This window comes from Schistocerca serialis, chromosome 2 (assembly GCF_023864345.2).
Source record: "Schistocerca serialis cubense isolate TAMUIC-IGC-003099 chromosome 2, iqSchSeri2.2, whole genome shotgun sequence".
NCBI classification, from domain to species: Eukaryota; Metazoa; Arthropoda; class Insecta; order Orthoptera; family Acrididae; genus Schistocerca; species Schistocerca serialis.
In genome coordinates this window covers 586,192,402-586,214,928 of record NC_064639.1, presented here as the reverse complement: position 1 = coordinate 586,214,928, position 22,527 = coordinate 586,192,402, and the positions used below count along the sequence as shown (strand labels likewise).

The 22,527-nt window shown below is 40.3% G+C and overlaps 1 protein-coding gene across 2 annotated transcripts in view; it reads right to left on the bottom strand.

Annotated features, from left to right (window-relative positions):
* Positions 1 to 22,527, bottom strand: part of LOC126457605 (COP9 signalosome complex subunit 4) — a 75,774-nt gene that overhangs the window by 37,774 nt on the left and 15,473 nt on the right. For both annotated transcript variants that reach the window (XM_050094053.1, XM_050094054.1), the window contains exon 3: positions 19,357 to 19,475. In XM_050094053.1, coding sequence (XP_049950010.1) covers positions 19,357 to 19,475 — 119 coding nt within the window. The remainder of the gene's footprint in view (positions 1 to 19,356; positions 19,476 to 22,527) is intronic.

Sequence of the window (22,527 nt, the reverse complement as noted above, 5' to 3'; positions counted from 1 at the left end):
GGTTTTGTAAGGGGCCTAAGGTTCTGAGGATTCCTTGAAGCTCCGCCTGGACATCAGGAATGGGATTACCTTGGCAAACTTTGTATGTGGTGTTGTCTGAAAGCTGACGCAGTCCCTCAGTCACATACTCCCGACGATCAAGTACCATGGTCGTGGAACCCTTGTCCACCGGAAGAATGATGATGGAACGGTCAGCCTTCAGATCACGGATAGCTTGGGCTTCAGCAGTGGTGATGTTGGGAGTAGGATTAAGGTTTTTTAAGAAGGATTGAGAGGCAAGGCTGGAAGTCAGAAATTGCTGGAAGGTTTGGAGGGGGTGATTTTGAGGAAGAGGAGGTGGGTCCCGCTGTGACGGAGGACGGAACTGTTCCAGGCAGGGTTCAATTTGGATAGTGTCTTGGAGAGTTGGATCATTAGTAGTAGGATTAGGATCATTTTTCTTCGTGTTAAAGTGATATTTCCAGCAGAGAGTATGAGTGTAGGACATGCCTTGGTGCACGGCCAGCACATCTTGGCACAGTGTTACACCGTCCGCGTTATCTGGATACTTCCCACTAACACCAACCTGTCAGAACTCCAGAGATGGGAACTTTTCCTTCAGTATATCCTCTCTTCTCATTATCCGCCAGGCCTCAACCTCCGCTAATTTCAAGTTGCCGCCGCTCATACCTCACCTGTCTTTCAACAACATTTTTGCCTCTTTACTTCCGCCTCGACTGACATCTCTGCCCAAACTCTTTGCCTTTACAAATGTCTGCTTGTGTCTGTGTATGTGCGGATGGATATGTGCGCGCGAGCGAGCGCGCGAGCGAGCGAGCGAGCGAATGTATACCCGTCCATTTTTCCCCCTAAGGTAAGACTTTCCGCTCCCGGGATTCGAATGACTCCTTACCCTCTCCCTTAACCCTTTTAGTGCCAAATACGATCTGATCGTGATCCAGATTTTCGGCGAAAAATGCCAGTAACGATCTGATAGTGATGCCTTTCTCATTTGATAGGAAATACTAACAACTTTGCCTTCAAGCGCGTAAAAAATGAATGAGAAAGGCATCACGATCAGATCGTTACTGGCATTTTTCGCCGAAAATCTGGATCACGATCAGATCGTATTTGGCACTAAAAGGGTTAAAACCCACATCCTTTCGTCTTTCCCTCTCCTTCCCTCTTTCCTGATGAAGCAACCGTTGGTAGCGAAAGCTTGAATTTTGTGTGTATGTTTGTGTGTCTATCAACCTGCCAGCGCTTTCGTTTGGTAAGTCACATCATCTTTGTTTTTAGATATATTTTTCCCACGTGGAATGTTTCCCTTTATTATATTCATATCATTAATTTGAACCCAACAATTACGTTTGTTATTGTCGCTGTTGCATTTCGAAATCTTTTCTGTCGTCTTATTTTCTCTTTCTGTTTTTGCCAGTAGTTTCACTTTGTATTCACCTCCTCCTATTTACCGTAATCTACTATACAATTTTATCCCGCCGATATATACTCAATAATACGTAATAATACGTAACCCACTTCCAAACAATAACAAAAAAAAAATTTTTTTTTCCGCTTTCAACACTACCACTGCCATAAAATCCACCGTTTCTAGTTCACAAACAGTTCCTTTCACCTATTAAACAACCATTTCGGCTAGTTCTAATAACTTTTGCTTTATTTCCATTTCCGTTTTTCTCACATGACTGATCATTTTTAGCCACTTCCCACAGAATTTAACATCATTATTTCTTCGTCAGACAATTGTTAACCTCATCTTCATAATCTGCCACCACAAAGCCACTCCTTTTAATACATTTACACGCTGTTTTTTCGAAATTTTCCCTAATTGCTCCACCCTTTGATGTGTTTTGGCGGCAACACAACCACCTAACCTTTGTGCACATCGTTGTCTACCAACTCAAGTTCACCACAGGATCAACATAGCCCAGCTTTAACCAACACTTTTTTGCCTTTTTTCACACCAGATCTCCAGTTGCTTTCTAGTTCACCTTTATCTCTCCCCATATATTTTCATTTTCATTTCAGCCTCATGTTACACTTTCCACCTTCTAATACCATGTCACCCTCACAACACCCCCACAACGACCCCATTAAGTTTTATTTACATTCCCTCCGCAAACATGCCTTCGCCCTAGTCAGATTACACTCCCATATTTTATTTTCTCAGGATTGTCTGACATTTGGCATTACCCCCAAAGGCCTCACACTTAAAGTTCCCATCTCTGGCTGCAACCCTTCTTTCCATCAGTCCCTATACCAGTTCCAAACTGAACAATCCATTGCCCTCACCCACCTAATCCTTCACCTACACATCAACTCAGCCAATGAACGCACCTGTCAACTCCTATCCTTAATAAAAGTCCGCAATCTTTCCTCTCCCACATCCACACCGGATGTTCAGAGCATCCTCCTACAGGCCAACCGCAAATTAGAACAGCATGCCACCCTCCACCTCAAAAAACTATCCAATTTCCTGGTTTCCCACCTCCGGAAAGGCAACTCACTCACCCTTCACAACCTTTCCAGTACACCTCAACCTCCTCTCATTGCACACAGACCCAGTCTCTCCCATCTACTCAATCTCCCACTTCCAGCTCCACTCCCTCCAAAACCTCAAGATTCCAATCGACACAATCTGGAACAACAACACCCTAAATCAGTAGTTAACCTTTCCTCGAAACCTCTCTCCCAATCCGAAACTTCTGTCCTATCCAAAGGACTCACCTTCAGCCCCACTCCCAGATTCAACCAAACAGCCCTCGTCAAAGATTTACTGTCCTACACTCGTACTCTCTGCTGGAAATATCACTTTGCCACGTAGAAAAATGATCCTAATCCTACTCCTAATGATCCAACTCCCCAAGACACTATCCAAATTGAACGGATGGATGTGCGCGCGCGCGAGCGCGAGTGTATACCCGTCCTTTTTTCCCCCTAAGGTAAGTCTTTCCGGTCCCGGGATTGGAATGACTCCTTACCCTCTCCCTTAAAACCCACATCCTTTCGTCTTTCCCTCTCCTTCCCTCTTTCCTGACGAAGCAACCGTTGGTTGCGAAAGCTAGAATTTTATGTATATGTTTGTGTGTTTATCGACCTGCCAGCACTTTTGTTTGGCAAGTCTCATCTTTGGTTTTTTTTATATATACATATATATATACATATATATATATATATATATATATATATATATACATATATATATATATATATATATATATATATATATATATATATATAGATCTTTATATCCCCTGCATTACACTTTTTTTTGCTCCCGTGTGTGTTGGCTATCCTTGGAATGCAACAGTCGGTATTCTTTTGTTTCTGCTGTTTGTAAACAACACGCTTTCAAACACATGGTTAGTTTCGTTCCAAGTATGACTGAGTAGTTGTTATACTTACATTTGCAGTGCTTGTTTGTGTGTGTTTTGTTGTGTTTATTGAAGATGACGAAATGTAAAGGCATTTTCAAGAAACGACAATTTAAAGGAAACAAGTTTAGAAAGATTTCTGTACAAGGTTATGTCACCGGGCAATGATGTTTCTAATTGTAATTCTTCAACAAGTGCATCATCAAAGAAACTCTCACCATTTCAAGAGAGTTACAACGAATTTACTGTAAGTGACAAAGGGTGCAGTAACATTATTATAAATTTGAGAATATTATCAGATGTAATTTCCTAATTTGTACAATGTACAGTGTGGTGAGTCACAGAGTGCGAAAATTTGTGAGAGTGCCAGTGGGAGAAAAGGCCTAGCAATTGCTTTGGATTTAATTTGCACTAAATGCTCAGCTGTGATTTCATTTACGAGTTCTTCAAAACCAGATGCAAGTGGACCTCATGAAAGCAATATTAGATTAGTTTATGCCTTACGATTCATTGGCAAGGGCATGGCTGCAGGGAGAACATTTTGTTCTGTGATGAACTTACATCAACCACCAAATAAATTTGAAAAACTGACTGCAATATTAGAGACAGCTGTATGTGAAATCATTGAGAAAGCATGGAACTGGCTGCTAGGGAAGCAGTGGAAGAAAATGATGGACGTTGCACTTGATGGAAGTTGGCAGAAAAGAGGACATACTTCGCTGAATGGAGTAGTGACTGCCACGAGTGTAGACACTGGTAAAGTGTTAGATGTGGAGATAATGTCTAAACATTGCAAATGTTGTAAAGTCAATGAACATAAAGAACACAACTGTGTGGCTAATTTTAGAGGAACAAGTGGTGGTATAGAAGTTCATGGAGTACAACAAATATTTCATCGCTCCGTAGAAACAAGAGGTGTACGTTACACTAAATATTTGGGCGATGGTGACAGTAAGGCATACAACAATGTGGTGAACTCTAAGCCATATGGAGATGCCATTATTAGCAAAATAGAATGTGTAGGCCATGTTCAAAAATGTTTGGGAACAAGGCTGAGAAAACTAACTGTTGATATAAGAAGAAAAATTTAGAAGATGGAAGATAGTTGACCGGACAGGGTCGGTTAACTAAAACTGAAATAGAAAACTTGCAGGTATACTATGGGCAGGCCATTAGGAGAAAAAAAGAAAATCTGGAGGCAATGAAGAAAGATGTTTGGGACATATTCTTCCGTAAGTCCTCTACTGATGATAAGCCATGTCATGGATTGTGTCCATCAGGAGAAAACTCGTGGTGCAAATACAATAGGGCTCAGGCAACTGGAGAATCTTAATTCACACCAGCATTCGTTTCCTGCTGCTGTTATTACAGCAATTAAACCTATTTTCAGAGACTTGGCTCATCCTGACCTCCTAAGGAAATGTCTGCAAGGGCAGCCTTCCTAAAACTGTATTTGTAGGCATGCATACAATGAAACTAAGAGCTCATGGTGCTGTTATTACATTCAATTGTGGTAATATTGGAAAGTGTTGGGTACTGGGAATTAATCCTGGTGAAAATATGATCACTGGGCTGCAACACTGCGATAAAATGAGGATAGCTGATGCAGACAGGTCTGCAGCAAGACAAACATCCAGGAAGGTGAAAAAGAAGCTGGAAAACCTACTAGAGGCCAAAGAAGGGTCATCATATGCAGCAGGGCAGTTCTAATTAACTGTAAATAACAAATTGCAAAAGTTTTTTTCTTTAAAATCAATTTCCTGCAAACTAAAATTTTCAGTACATATGCCCCATTGTATCAGAAACTATCATAGACAAATAAATGAAATTTTCAGAGACTCTAAAGCATAAAAAGCCACCCTTGGTACTACATTCATTAATATTCCCTATTAGGAAGTTCGCAAAAAAATATTTCCTGCAGAAAAAACTTATTATTTTTTTGTTAATAAATTTAAAAACTATAAAATGGACAGCTGACTATTAGCATCATGTAACATACAGTAAAAATATTAAGGTCCTGCATCAAATAGTTTTTTTCAGAAATGGGTCAAATACTTGCCTAAATTAACGTGGGTTAGATAGGCAGGGTGTGGTCCCCTTAAGATTTTGGTAACTTATTGTGGTGTTATCCAAAGAACGAGGTGCTATGTCAAAATTGGCACCTCATGGTGGAAACAGAAGTAAGAACAGTTGCTGCCTGACGCAGCAACGAATGAAAGATGTTGGCATTGACGCACATCAAGAGGTTTCATATGCTGTCACTGCTGGAAGAGTACTTACATCAGAGGACAGTGCAACTCAACTATAATCTACAATCATTATTTATGACAGCATTGTCTTATTCCAGATCCAGCAGTATATGCTACATTAGAAGTCAGGACAGTATTAAAGTGTATATTTGAACTGTACATTGAGATGAGACTATCATTCAAAATTGTATCAAGTGACAGTGTTCAGCGACAGTGACAAATGCACACACATTCCTGTGGTCATCGATTGTTTCTAAATTAAGTATTTTATATTGTTCAAAACTTAGCAAAGAGATATAATATGTTTTGTGAGTTATGATACCAGCTCTACCTCCTCCAAAAGTAACTCTTGGTTCACTAGGATCCATTACACCACCGACATGAATGTCGCGATTATTTTTTCATTTAGCACTACACTTATTTGAAAGACATTTATTTCCTCTTTCAAACAAATATTTTACTTTGTACAGGAACATAGTTCAAGAGCTATTTGTATTCAAAGTTTTCATATTCCAGAATGATCCAACCAATCATAAGATATGAAGTGCTATAATTTTGTAGCCCCGATTATTTGTTTCCGAACAGTTTATTAATTATTTCAAGAACAAAATTTCACTTTCTAGAAGATTACTGGTGAGCTTTGCGAATCCCTGTCCACGTTACAACTTCCCTCTCATAAAAACAGAACCTATTATTTTGCTAAAGTGAGCAGTTCCAGGCTAACAGGTCTAACATCGGAAGTAGTTCCCACATAACCATCACCGATCTTGAAATTGTCTTAACATTCAACTAAGATCCCAATGAACATTGAGCAAGTTTTACTTTCACAAATTTAATACTTGCAGAGATATCATCAATTGTTTGACCCCACAGCATGGCATTCAACTGTACGCCCCGAGTTTTCGGAAAATTTGTGTTATGTCTCTGGCAATATTTTGTTGAAAGAAATAAATCTACATTATTTTGTCCTGTCTTAAGAGAAACAATAAAGATTTCACGAACATTTTTCATTTGGATAATCTGAAGCAAAGTTGGCCGAAAAACTATCCTTTTAAAAAACTGTCAAGTTTAGTTTTTTATAACTGCAGAAATACCGGTAAGTTTGTGATTAAAGTGAAACCTTGAATGTTATGAGTTACCAACACAAGGTTTAGCATATAAAATTTCTTTTTCATACTGTTTTCCAATAGTTTAAAATTGTGGGCAAAGTTGATTTTTAACAAATTGTCAAAAACGGATATTTTTAGCTCACTCTCCTGTAAAAGTATTTTCTGATAATTCTTTTGATCCATTTAAAATTGAAAGATCATGTTCCAAACCTCCTGAAAAACCGGAATGGGCTTTGCAATAAGGCCCTAAAAAACAATGGCAAGGTAAAAGTGTAGTGAAAATATCCCCATATTCCGCTGGTACTCAAATCTGACAATGTTTATTTGTTTTAGAATTTTTTAGTGATGTCTGAGGAAAGTAAAATCAGCATTGATAATGAAAAAGTGAGCTTGGAAAAAAAATAAAAATAAAAATAATAATAATAAAATTAAATTTAAAAAATTCCCTTAAAAAGCTCTGAATGGTTCAGCTCTATGAACATCTTTTTATAAAAAATGATGGGTCTGACTGGACCATCTGAATCAGAGGCTCAGATGGTTCTGTGACCGTGTAGTCTGCACATTCCTCAACTTGTGCCGAAGGGTGGTTGGGTTTTGGGTTCCACTGAATAGGTCAGGTGTCCACTATACGCAGGAGGCGGCTACATGGGTGCCAGGGGCTGTGTGGCATGGACTGTGTGGTTTTCTAGGTTAGAGCGTCTCGGGAAACACAAGAAGGGTCTCCGGAAACACAAGAAGGGCTTCAGTCACAAAGGGTGCAGGCCGAACACAGGAGGATCGTGGATACTGGAACCTTTGGTATAACTGTTGTAAATTGTCGTAGCTGTGTGGGGTAAGTACCATAGCTCCAAGCGCTAATAGAAAGCACTTATGCTCAAATTGTTATAGGCACTGAAAGTTGGCTAAAGTGATAAGGCTAGGCTAAACATGATTGGTGGTGGCGTGTTTGTTGCTGTGAGAAGTAGTTTAGCTTGTGGCGAAATTGAAGTAGATAGTTTCTGTGAGTTAGTATGGACAGAAGTCATTGTTGGCAACCAGAATAAAATAATAATTGGATCCTTTTATTGACCTCCCAATTCAGATGATACAGTTGTTGAAAGGTTCAAAGAAAACTTGAGTTTGATTTCAAACATGTACCAGACTCATACGATTATAGTTGGTGGTGACTTTAATTTACCCTCAATATGTTGGCGAAAATACATGTTTAATTCCAGAGGTATGTGTAAAACATCATCCGAAATTGTGCTAAACACATTCTCTGAAAATTATTTCGAGCAGTTAGTTCATGAGCCCACACGAATAGTAAATGGTTGAGAAAACAAAGTTAACTTCTTACCAACAAATAATCCTGGGTTAATAACAAGCATCAAAATGGACACAGGGATTAGTGAACGCAGGGTTGTCGTAGCGAGACTGAATATTGTAACCCCCAAATCCTCCAAAAATAAACAAAAAATATATGTATTTAAAAAAAGCAGATAAAAATTCACTTGACACCATCGTAAGAGAAAATCTCCACTCATTCCAAATTAATAATATAAGTGTATACCAGATGTGGCTTGAATTCAAAGAAATAGTATTGGCAGTAAATGAGAGATTTATACCAAATAAATTAACCAACAATGGAGCTGATCCTCCTTGGTACACAAAATGGGTCAGAACACTGTCACACAAACAACGAAACAAATATACCAAATTTAAACAGACGAAAAATCCCTGAGATTGGCAATCTTTTACAGAAGCTCAAAATTTAGCACAGACTTCAATGCGACATGCTTATAACAGTTTCCACAAAGAAACTTTCATCTTGAAATTGGGCTGAAAATCCTAAGAGATTCTGGTCGTATGTGAAGAATGCCTTCTCTGCGCGATATCAATGGAGATACCATCAATGACGCTGCTGCCAAAGTAGATTTACTAAAACAGCCTTCTGAAATGCCTTCACAAAAGAAGACGAGGTAAATATTCCAGAATTCGAATGAATAACAGTTGCCAACATGAGTAACATAGAAGTAAATATCCTTGGAGTAGTGAAGCAACTAAATCACTTAATAAAAGCAAGTCTTCTGGTCCAGACTGTATACCAATTAGGTTCCTTTCAGAGTATGCTGATGGATTAGCTCCATACTTGACAATCACATACAACCATTCGCTGAACGAAAGATCCGTACCCAAAGACTGGAAAGTTGCACAGGTCACACCAATATTCAAGAAAGGTAGTAGGAGTAATCCACTTAATTACAGACCCATATCATTAATGTCAATACGCAGCAGGATTTGGGAACATATATTGTGTTTGAACATTACAAATTACCTCTAAGAAAACAGTGTATTGACACATCGTCAACATGGGTTTAGAAAACATCGTTCTTGTGAAATAGAACTAGCTCTTTATTCGCATGAAATGTTGAGTGCTATTGACAAGGGTTTTCAGATCAATTCCGTATTTCTGGATTTCCAGAAGGCTTTTGACATTGTACTACACAAGCAGCTTGTAGTGAAACTGAGTGCTTATGGAATATCGTTTCAGTTATGTGACTGGATTTGTGATTTCCTGTCAGAGAGGTCACAGTTCGTAGTAATTGATGGAAAGTCATTGAGTAAAACATAAGTGATTTCTGGCATTCCCAAGGTAGTGTTATTAGGCCTTTGCTGCTCCTTATCTATATAAATGATTTGGGAGACAATCGGAGCAACCATCTTAGGTTGTTTGCAGATGACACTGTCACTTATTGACTAATAAAGTCATCAAAGATCAAAAGAAATTGCAAAACAATTTAGAAAAGATATCTGAATGGTGCAAAAATTGGCAGTTGACCCTAAATAAAGAAAAGTGTGAGGTCATCCACATGGGTGCTGAAAGGAATCTGTTAAACTTCAGTTACACGATGAACCAGTCAAATCTAAAGGCCGTAAATTCAACTAAATACCTAGGAATTACAATTTCAAACAACTTAAATTGAAAAGAATACACAGAAAATGTTGTGAGGAAGGTTAACCAAAGACTGCGTTTTACTGGCAGGACACTTAGAAAATGTAACAGATCTACTAAGGAGACTGCCTACATTTTGGGCTGGACATAATTAAAAGAAAGGCATTTTTTGTTGCGACAGAATCTTCTCACAAAATTTCAATCACCAACTTTCTCCTCTGAATGCGAAAATATTTTGTTGACACCTACCTACATAGGGAGAAATGATCGCCACAATAAAATAAGGGAAATCAGGGCTCGTATGGAAAGATATAGGTCCTTGTTTTTTCCGTGTGCTATAAGAGATTGGAATAATAGAGAATTGTGAAGGTGGTTCGATGAACACCCTGTCAGACACTTAAATGTGATTTGCAGAGTATCCATGTAGAAGTAGACGTAGATGGCATGAAGAACATAATAAGTTAGTGTTCATTTTTTTGTGTCTAATAATTTGAGATTACTCGAGCTCCTTAGGATGACAGTTTGCAGTCTGAAATTTAAAGAATGGATGCTACATTGCTGTAAACTGTCCTGGACAAGAAGCTACACCATCTATAGTTACTAGCTATTTCATACAGCACAATCCACAGGAAATAACTGTATTGGTTATGGACCCATACCAATCTGGATACTCTGTACACTAAGCAAATGGCAGTGGATGCATTTAGTGACGAAGGAGGACCAAATATTTGGAGTGTCATACCATCATTCCATTGCCAAACATCTAAGTTTCCAACTTAAAGCCCTTAATTTTGATTTAAAGGGAAGAAAGTTTATCACCTTAATGGACTTGACTGAAAATTACTTATTTTTCATTTAGGATGCATTGCAAGGCTTTCACTGGGAAAATAGCCTAGCAATTATCCATTTTTCATCTTTTTTCCCCAAAATCAGAAGATGGACTCCACAAATTTTTGCAATGTCAATGGCAGACTGTGACTTGACAATTACTCCACGTTTTTATCAAGGAATTTATGTACAAATGCGGTTTTCTCAGATTTCCCACATCTACTACTTTCAAAACTTCTCTCAATTTGTGCCATCATAAAAGACTTCCGAACGATGGTAGAATGGAATTTCTTTGCTACACGTCATGGAAAGCCATCTTGCAATGACATCAGAGGCACAAAATTATTAGCGGTAAGAATGTGTGTGCAAATGGCTATCTAACCAGGAATTAGTGACAACAATGGAAGTATATTAAAATCTGACCTCTAAACACGATAATATGCTGTATGCATTTATAAATAAACAGTAGTGGATTGGAAATTCCTGTAAGACTTCTACTGAGCAGAAGGACACTTTAATAATCTTTATGCACACAAATGGCCCAGCAAATTCATTTTATCAGCCATCCGGGTGCGACACGTGCTGGGTTCTGGACCAGCACATTATTGCAGTTATTCCATCTCCCAATAGTGACACCATCCAGCTCGCGGTATAGTTTTCCTCATATTCAACAGCAAAGTAACAAAACTCTAAAAAAAATTCAACAGTTTGGAATAAACCTAAGTTCAAGATCCTAAAAAGGAACCACCTCTAGCTTCAGCCTGGGATGCTTAAATGTATCATCAGGCTTAGGACTCTGAACAAACAAAGGGGATCCTATGGTAAGGAAAACTTTACTACTACTACTACTACTACTACTACTCCTGCTGCTGCTGCTCATCTTCAGGCATGGCCCTTCTGGCAACAGGGATGCTGTTTTCTTCCATTTTAAAAGAACAGACACTGTTTAAGCCACCATGGACCATAGCAACACATTTATCGCATTTAAACAATTTCTCCTTAGTAAACTTATGTTCCACAAACCACTAACTTTGCAAACAAAATTATGCTACATTTTAGAGCAGAACTAAACTAGCATATCAACAGCACCACAAAATAAAAACACAAATTAAAAATTCCCATTAACATGAATTGTTTTCCAGAAAATATCTTGTAGACTGCTATAAACTTCACCAAAGTTTCACGATGCGACTTTGTTGCACAACTTTAAGGCACGTTTACAGCTATTCTGCAACCATGATATCCGATGCCTTGCTAATGCACAGTTAAAATTTAAAGTTCGTAGATAGTTTGATTTTGTAGTTATTACAGCAGAAAACTGGCTGAATTACGTCCTAATGAGTAGAGACAATACATCCTTTTTTTGTACTTTTTTGAATTGTCCTGACTCAAATTCATCAGGATTACCTTCCCCGGAGAGTATTGAACAGCTGCAGGACACAAACTATATCAGACCTAATACGGGTGCATTTTCACTACGCCACCTCTTTGTTGATGCTTTTCAAGGCCTTATATCCGAGCACTGAAGAAACAAACCCACATTTTTAGGTAGTTTGGAACAAGGCCTTTCTATTGAAAAAGGTTTAAAAGAGTTGGCACAATATACTTTTGCAAAAGTGGGCTGCAAATACCCATACTGACATTTTCAAAAAAATCATCATCTATGCTCTCAGTTTACAAACTATTGGGAAGCAGTATGAAAAGTAAATTTTATATTCTAAAACCTTGTGTTGGTAATTCATGACAAGCAATGTTTCAGGTTTATCACTCACTCACTCACTCACTCAGAGGTACAAAAAGCTGAACTTCACATTTTACAAGCAGGTATTTTTTTCAACCAACTGGACATGAAGTCTTTCATATTATTTCTCTTAATAGAATACAAAACGTTTTACAAAATAGCCTCAATTTACTTCTTTCAAGAAAATGTTACTCCAGATATGTCTCAAAGTTGCCAAAAACTCCAGGTTGCATTGTTGCATGCTGCTCTCTGGCGTCAAACTAACAAATATTTCTCTGCAAGTATTAATATGTGGAAGTAAAACTTGAGTCATGGCCACTGGGAACACATTTAGAGGTTCACACAAAATTTTGTGAAAATACATGATAGTCATGTGGGAGCATCTCTACCACTCAACCGGGAATGTCTCCCACTAATTCACCACTTTTGGTTAAAACAATTTACTTCAATGCCTATTTTATATTTGTATCTTTCATCATTCTGTCTAGTGTTTATATCAAAAATGTAAGTATCCTGTATTTTACCATCTTGTTATTTCTGTAATATGCATGTCTATAAACAGGTATTATGCACAGAGCAGCAGTCAATGAGTGTGTGGTAACTAAAACGCATACTTCTATGTTGTCAGTGTTTGGTGCTCATCCTGTAAAATAACACGCCATACAGTCAGAGCCCAGAAATAAACCTTTTAACTTCTATTTCATTTCAGTGTTTTGTAAAATCTTTCATAATCCATGTAACTTGCTGACCTGTGTGACAAAATTGATGATGTATTACAAGAAAGCTGACCATTAAAATCAAATTTGATGTTAACAAATGTAAAGAATAAAAAGTAGATTCTAAAATGTTACATTTATTCAATAACTTTTCACCACACCCAATAATCACAGGCGGGAGATTAAAGAAAAAATTCCAAGAGACTTCTCTAAGAGGCGCAAAAAAATAGGTCAGTAAAACTAGAAGCTTCAAGATTGTTACAGGATGTACCCTTGTAAAAGGCACATTGTATAATGACACTCCAGTAGGTTTCAGTTACATTGCAAGAGATGCACTTAATGACATCCACCAAGACATATGAAATAGGTAGGAGATGACCAACTCCATTTTGCGCAAATTTCTATGACCTTAGTTCTTGGGATTATCATGTGTGTGGTCTTTTAAAACAACTGGTGTGCACATCAGATATCCCCATTATAATGATGCTTCATCAAGGTGTCATGAAAACCTGTCATATCACTATACATCTCACAGGGATGCATAAAAAGATGCAACAGTCCATCTGAGTAATTGTGTTGTGTTGTGTTGTGCTGTAAGTGTGTGCCGAGGGGGGGGGGGGGTTGGGGGGGGAGGAGGAGGGGTGCACAGGTATGCGCACACTCACGCCTGTAAGGAATCTGTCAACCCGAAAGCTTGTAAAAGTTAAATCCTTTAGTGTATGTTTCCCTGCCATCGTTTGGTGATTAGATTTTTTTATCTATCCACTTACATTATATCATCTACAGAGTTTGTTGTAAGAAGAACTTCTGGAACCTCATGGAGATCTGGAAGACAGGACACAGTGCCAGAAATGTAACTGCTGTGTCTGTACTGCCACTTATATGCACCAGAGGTGATTGTATTGCATACCCAATGGCACCCCACACCATCACACCTGGTGCTAAGTCTTTACTGTGACGACAAATACAATCTAGCAGTGTCCCTTCTCCTTGGGTCCACTGTGGACAGATAGGTCTATCATGAAGCTGTATGCAGAACCAGAACTCATCCGAAAAGGTGAAGTGGTGCCACATCAGTGTAGCGACTGGGTGCACCACTGCCAGTGACCCGCTCTGCTCCAACATCATGAGAAATCACAACAATGCTGCTCCAGGTGTCTTTGCACCATCCGGGTTGTACAATCCTGGACGGTCAAGTGAACAACTAGTCATGTGGTGTCACCGAGAACTTGCATAACGTCGAGTATGGCCCATCTCAACCCATCAATTGCATATTTGCAAAACAGTCATAGGCCCCCAACCAATGCAAGCAGCAGTATCACAGAATGATGAATCACTATGATCCTGCCACTTAATTCTGACACGTGCTGGTGGACTTTTTCCTTCAACATGAAGTGTAACATGACCTCAACAACAACCCATATTCAAATGTGACTTCTGAAAAGGAAACCTGCTATGTAATCTTTCCTTATATATAGAATGTAGATGGCATTACAACTACTTACTTTGTGCTGTTGTATTGAATGGAAATAATATTTCATGCGAATGTGACATTTGTTGCAATTTTAGTGGCCAGCAGTGGAACTCTGTACAATAATGTTTGTAAGAAAAAATATGATAGCTCAAACAATGAAAATTCAGGATGGAATGATACAAATATAATGATAAGAACAAACTGATATTCCTCATCCAATGAAGAGGTTGAGTCAAAGACAGGCACAACAAAATGACTGCTAAACAAGTAAGCTTCGCCGCCCCCCCCCCCCCCCCCCCCACACACACACACACACACACACACACACCACTGTCTCCTGTTTCCGTCATTTTATAAGCTGGCGTACACGGGCACAGAGCAGCTTAAAGGCTATGCTCTAGGGAAGGGTGCCGCTTATGTTGCTGTAGAGTTCGCCGACACACTAATTGCCTCAGCGACTTCAGACGACCCCCAAGGGACTGTCTTTCGCCGGGGGCACCTTAAAGAGTGAGGGACTGCATTTTCTGCCACAGAAACAATTGTGGTAGTCATCTGCTCAACCATCACATCCATGTCACCATGTGGGGAGATTCAACAGTGACAGCAGTGGTGAAAGATTCCCAGTCTGCCTTGTTTAAAGCCCATCTGGGCAGGCTTCCATGAGCCTGATGCCGGGGCAGTGACAGGAAGATGGGGAAGTGGTCACTGCCACACAGTTCGTCATGTGCTCTCCAAAGGACAGATGGGAGAAGTCCTGGGCTGCAAATTGATAAGTCAATTGCCAAGTAACTACTCTGAGCCACACTGAAATGTGTGGTGGCCCCAGTATTTAAGAGGCAGAGGTCAAACCGACAGTAAAGTTCTGATACCTGGCCAGTAAGCAGTGTTAGGCAGTTGAGCAATCAGTGCAGCTAATACATTCAGGGGTACTGCACCATCTGGAGGAAGATATACATTGCAGACAGTTATTTCCTGCAACGTCCGTATTCTGACAGTCACAGTTTCAAGAGGGGTTTGAATGGGCACAGTTTCACTACAGACTGAGTTTAGGAGAAACGCAAACTCCACCTGATACTCAATCATACTCGCTACGGTTCCTGGAATATCCCTTATAGCCGCGGAGGGCAGGGGTCTGCATTGCCGGGAACCATGTGTTCTCGAGGGTAGTGCAGAAAGCAGGTGTGAAGCTTAACAGTTGCCATAGTTAAGCCAGGTGGTGGAAAAAACGACCGCAATTTCACTGGAGGATGACATCATTGTGAGACTGGGAAGGTACAGAACATTCAATGAGGTAGTTTAAGCCTCAGGGTCACGTGCTGCCACCAACTACTTGCCTGAGCAGTCTATATCCACTGTGTTTGAGGGTCCGGTGAGATCCAGGTCCTCAGCGGACACCAGAATCTCCAACCCATCCTCAGACGCAGAGCTTGTGGGTAGTGGTGGTGTGGGTGCCACTGCAAGTTCCTTGTTCTTGGGGGTCTCCTTATCGATTTTTCGCACTGTTCCTTGGGTTTCACTGAATCAGTCTCCGGGACAGAGGATGAGAATGAAGCCCTAAGACCAGCTGCTTTTGGGCTCTTCAGCCACTAGTGGAGGAGGAGGAGGAGGAGGAGGGGTGACAGAGATGGAAGGATGTGGAAACGGAGAGAGCATTGTGGGAACAGGGAAGGGGATAGCTGGGTGAAGGACAGTGACTAATGAAGATTGAGGCGAGCTGGTCAACAGGAATGTAGGATCTATTGCAGGGAGAGTTACCACCTGTGCAATTCAGGAAAGCTAGTGTTAGTACAAAGGATCCAGATGGCACAGGCTGTGGAGCAGCCACTGAAAGGAAAAACGTCGCGTTGGGCAGCATGCTCAGCAACCAGGTGGTCCAGCTGTTTCTTGGCCATAGTTTGTCTGCCATTCATGTGGACAGATAGGTTGAATATCTTGCCGATGTATAATGCACAGTGGTTGCAGCTTAGCCTGTAGATCACACAATTGCTTTGAAAGATAGCTCTGCCTTTGATGGGATAGGTGACTTGTGTGTGACAGGACTGGAGTAGGTGTCTGTGTGAGAATGTATGAGAGATCCGAATCTAGGTCTATTATAGGAACATGAACCCCGAGGCAATGCATTGGGAGCAGGGATGGAGTAGGAATCAACGGGGATATTGTGCAAGTTCGGTGGATGCCAGTAGTATAAACCCTGGCAGAAAATGTGATTCAGTTTTTCCAGCCTTGGTGGTACTGAATCACAAAGGGAATGCCTCTACGTGGCTGGATGGTTGGACTTGGGCAGGTGGGGGTGACTGGAGAGGTAAGGCATAGGAGATTTATTTCTACACAAGGTTGGCAGGGTAATTATGGTCTGTGAAAGTCTCAGTGAGCCCCTTGGTATATTCTGAGTGGGACTGCTCGTCACCACAGATGCGATAGCCACAGGTGGCTAGGCTGTATGGAAGGGACTTCTTGGTAGGGAATGAGTGGCAGTTGTCGAAGTGCAGTTATTTCTGGTGGTTGGGAGGTTTGATATGGACTGAGGTACTGATGTAGCCATCTTTGAGGTGAAGGTAAACATTGAGGAATGTGGCTTGTTGGGTCAAGGAGGACCAGGTAAAGTGAATTGGGGTGGGGTGGGGTGGGGTGGGGGGCAAGTGATGAGATTCTGGAGGAATGTGGATAGAATATCTTCACCCTTAATAAAGATCATGAAGACTCTGGGTGGTTAGGAAGTTTTTCTCTAACTGGGCTACGAATACGTTGGCATAGGATGGTGCCACGCGGGTGCCCACTGCTGTACCCTGGATCTGATTATAGGTGATGCCTTCAACAGAGAAGTAAATGTGGGTGAAGATATAGTTGGTCATGGTGACCAGAAAGGAGGCTGTAGGCTGGGAACCCATTGGGCTTGGGAAAGGTAGTGCTCAACAGTGGCTAGGCCATGGTCATTAGCGTTGATTGTGTAAAGCGAGGTGCCATCAACAATGATGAGCAGAGCATCCCGTGGCAAAGTAACAGGAATAGTGTGGAGTCAGTGCAGGAAATGGTTTGTGTCTTTTATATAGGAGGGTTGTGGTTAACAGGCTGAAGGAGATGGTCTGCAAAAGCAGACACACTTTCAGGTAGGTACAGTAACCATCCACAATGGGGCATCCCAAGTGGTTGGGTAAGATAGAAGTGCGGAGATGTTAGGGGTCAGAGAGACTCAGGGAAGGGTTCTAGGATGGGCCTATTGATTTGAGGAGAGACTGGAGATAATGTTGGAGTTTTGGAATGGGGTCAATGTGACAGGCTTTGTATGTGGATGAATCTGACAGCTGGCAGAGTCCCTCTGCCATGTAATTTTTGCAATTCAAAACCATAGTTGTGGAGCCTTTGTCAGCAGATAGTACTGCAAGGTTAGAATCAGTTTTCAGGTGGTGGACTGCTCTTCTTTCTGTGGATGTAAGATTAGATTAGTTTGCTTGCTGAGAGGTTTGGGAATGGTGGCAAGGTAAGGTTTGAGGTTAAGAAATTCTGGAAAGTTAATGAGGGTGATTTGGGGGGCAATGGGGGGGGGGGGGGGGGGGGGGGGGGAGATCACGACTGGATTGAGGAGTGAACCGAGTAAAGCAGCATCCAACAATGGTTTTGGGTTGAGCGATTGGTTGGGTTGGTAGCAAAAAAGTGTTTCCAGTATAGAGACCAGGCGGAGGAGATGTCTTTAACAAGTCCTGCAGGATTGAATTTGGGAGTTGCGCAAGAGGTAAGGCCTTAGAAATGACTTCTGTGGCATTAAGGCTTCTAGAGGAAACTTTCATGACTTTAGGCTGTTGATGTTCTGGATTCTGTATGTGTTGGGGCAGAATTTTTGAGGGTATGGTAAAGGTAGGTCTGCAAGGCAGGGTTTGTCAACTATGAGGGGATTTGCACAAGATTTGGAGGTTGCTGTTGAGGCGATGGATAGTGGTAATCCAAAGTAGGAGTAGGAGGCAAACAGGTTGGAGAGTTTGAGGTGGCATTGTGGATGCTACTCTAGTTCCTGGAGGGCAAGAGTTTCAGCCTAAAAGATGGGATCTAGTAATTTGAGATTGCACAGCAGGAGAATTTTACAGATGGAGAGAAGGTATTGCAAGGAAGTTTGAGCCTGATTTTTGCAGAACTAGGTTGGTGATGGCTACAGACTGGATAAATCTGAACAGATGGAGGTAATTGTGGAAGGAGTAGTTGCAGCTGGAGTTGGATAATTTGATGGTAAGGCCATATGAAAAGTCAAAATTTTTGTGATGACAGCTTACACGAGACAAGTCAGTCATACCTCCAAACTGCTAAGATACTTTCTGTGTAAACAACTGAGTAACGATAAATGAGTATTAATGAAATGCATAATATATGTGATGTGACCTAAATTTACCAGGATGAACTTTGAAGATGTTTCTTCAGTTGCCAGGGAGTAAAATACATAATAAGCTATCAGACACAATGAAGAACAAAAACATTTCTATAAAATAAAAATTACAATTATTATTGAAAGAGTAAAAAACATGAATATATATTCTGGATTTTTGACGGAAGGGTATTTTCACTATAGTATCAAGCAAAGAAAACAATACAAACAACGAACAGCTTCTTATCAAAAAAAAAAAAGAAAAAAATTAAAATTTACAACAGAAGATAGAAAATGATCTGTAGAGCTGCTAGTTAATGATGATAACCACTAATATTTTTTTACAGAATCCTTGTGCACTGTTACACCTGGATATAGCTGAAAAAATGAACTGTGTGGCCATGAATTTCAACACTTTCATGTGAGAGAGAAATGGGTGAACCGTTTTCAGTTCTGCTTCCACAGGCAGGACAGCAACAACTACCCATAGTTGGTGTATCTTTTATACCAAAGTCTGAACCCTCAGTGGGAAGTACATGATACAAGTACATAATAAAGTCAAACAAAAACAAACATACTTACCTTGTCAAGAGTGTAATGAGACACTGCTTTTGAAATGGGGTCAGGTGCAACGGCCAACTGAGTGCTGACATCAGTGAGAATTTGGCGTGATATTACCAGACTTACATTTTCATTCACAACTGCAAGGTGAAATAAAACAAATGTTTCAGAATCACATCACTGTACATTGCAACTGGGATTACTGTGAATGTACAAAAGGACAACTTGTGTGATTTTATTAGTAACTGTACACAAATACGAAAAATTTACATTATATTAATGAAAAACCACAATGCTTCATTTCTCTCATACATTAATGCAAAATTAAGAAGATAAAATTTTGAAAATGTAGTTTTACATATCCACAGCAGTCAGACTCGGCAAGGCTGACTGAACAGGAGTGGAAAAATTCAAGGTACAACATCTACAGATTATTCTCACAAATGTGTTGGAGGCCTATGAAGTATCCCCTGTTGATTTGAATGATCACAGCTTTTGTGAGTGCATTCCAAAAATTGAGATAATAAGGTGAATTTCTAATATTTTGAAATCTTATATACACATCTTCACCAGTTACTATCCTTCATGCTTTATGTATTGGTATATACTCACACAGAAATGCTCAACACCACCCCTCATTATGAAGACTGTTCAAGAACATCAGTTCATAAACATACGTCAAAAAAAATAATCAGGTTCTGGAAATACAATATCACTGGGTAGATTAAAAACACCAGATGAGATTTGAAAACCCGAGAGCTTAAAGATGGAAGACTGGGTAATAACCAAGATAAATTACTGACAGAACATCGCGTAAGAGTGAAGAGAGAGGAAAACAAAATGCATTATACATGGTAGACACGAGATATGGGGCGAAGAGAGTAGATAGGTCAGATATTAAAAGAAATAGAAAAGTAAAAGAACGAAGAAATGAATATTTACTGAAAAGAAATGCAAAGACTGAAAAAATTAATGTAAATTAAGACCAATTATTTCAGGGACATGGCTTGTTCCAGGGATTAGAATACTTCTGGGATGAGAATGGCGTTATATGTTGACTGCATGGTGGAAAAATATGCATGGGTTTAAGATGTAAAAACTGATTATTTGAGTGTGCAGGCATGCCACTTCTTCGAAATTATTTTAAAGCCACTGTCCAATATCACAAACTGTCAATTCATTCATGCAGGGTTCACAGCCTTACTCAATTGCACATAAATCATTTTCCACCTACGCAACAATTCCGAAATAAAATGCTTATTTTCAACTACTGATCAGTTTAAATCTTTATGTAATATCCAGTACAGTACCCAAATGCTCATCTGTATTACATTACAATTCATACGCAACACCCATTTTGTACATTCAATATAGTCCCCTGAAGATGGTACTTAGCAATGAAGTGGAACCGTACTGCTGGCAAAGTCATCCACATGGAGAAACTGTACAAGACAGAAACCTGTGACACACCCTGTCCTACGAGTGCCACAACACGCACAAGCACCTGGCAGTCTAGCATTGATCTGCACTCGTAACATATGTTGGCAAATGTTCCGTACAACAACATGTTGACCTGTTGCTCACAGAGCCTCCGGTAACTGCCAAAAGAAGCACTAAGTCCACTGCTGCCTTACTGGTACTCAAACTATCAGTGAACTTTCATTTCTATGTTACTTACAGCTCCATCAAGAAGAATTGTGTTCTCGAATATTTAATGAAACTGTTCTACATTGTTTACCTGAGCGCTGTTCTCATTTTGCTGCCATCAGTGTACAACTTACCACAAACGATGAACACGTGGGTCCCACGGTGGCCACTACACCATCAATTGCGATGGTGAGGGCAAGGTTCAAGACTGAACCCTGAGGGGCTTCTTTCTGTTGTACATATTAATTGCTGACAACTGAACCTACCCACACCTAGAACAGTCAGAGGCATAGGAAGTTTATAGAAAAATCAGTAAGAAATCCTGAAAACCCCACTCGCGTAGTGGAGACAGAATGAGGCAGCACCAATCAGTATCCTTCACATTCTGCAAAACGAACACTGCTATCAGATATTAACAGTCTACAAAAGCATTTCACATTGGAGATTTCAGATGGATTATATGGTCTTTAGTAAGCCACAATGTTCCTGAAAGCCACTTTGAAATTAGGATAGATGTCCTCTGGCTTCCAGATAGCAACACAATTGTCAGTTCAACATTCTTTCAAATGATTTATACGAAGCCTATTCAATAAGAGAGATTAGTCAGTAATTACTCAAAATTTGGGGTTTTTCCTGGTCTCAGGTAGGAAGAATAATATTCTCCCACCACAAGTGGGTAAGCATTCAGTTGCGGATTTTATTCGGTCCAGGGAAAATGTGTACACACACTGCTAAAGCACTGCACAGCTGTCATTACCTGTACAAAACACTACAATTCTAGGAGCTGTGCATGGAAGAATAAGTTTTTTTTTGTTTTACAAAGCATATGCAGGTCATGAAAGATGGACAGTAGTCACTGCATGCAGACATTTGAACGAAGTACACCACAAGAAGTTCGGGAACCACTGAGGGTTGGTATGAATACCGACATTGATAGAGATGTCAGATCTGTCTTGGATGCCCAACAGCCATAAATGCAGTAACATTTAGTTTGTACTTGAGATGATGGTGAGTGAGCTCACGGACGTTGTGGACTGTTCACACCCCAGCAATGGAGCTGTCACTCAGGTTTATTAACACAACTTTAAGGTCACTGAATCAATTAAATGTCCATTCAAGGGTCACACTCACACACACACACACACACACACACACACACACACACACACACACACACAGAGAGAGAGAGAGAGAGAGAGAGAGAGAGAGAGAGAGAGAGAGAGAGAGAGAGAGAGAGAGAAGTGGTCATATATCACAGATATCTTCATAGGCTTTCCACTGCATCAGAGATGCTCAGGCTGATAAACTGTATCGATACTTACTGACAGCACATCACTGATGCAAATGCCAAGTTTTTGGACTCCTGTTGGTAGGTATGCATGTGCACTCTTGTGGCAAGTTCTTAAGACACCTTTGGTGAACAAGCGAGCATTTGGTTGAAGTTCACAGAGGGCGTTAAGTCTGAGTTCTGCATTGAGCCTTTGACATTGGGTTGGTCATGTGGTTGATCACTGGGCCCACACTATCATGCTGTAAAGAAGTGTT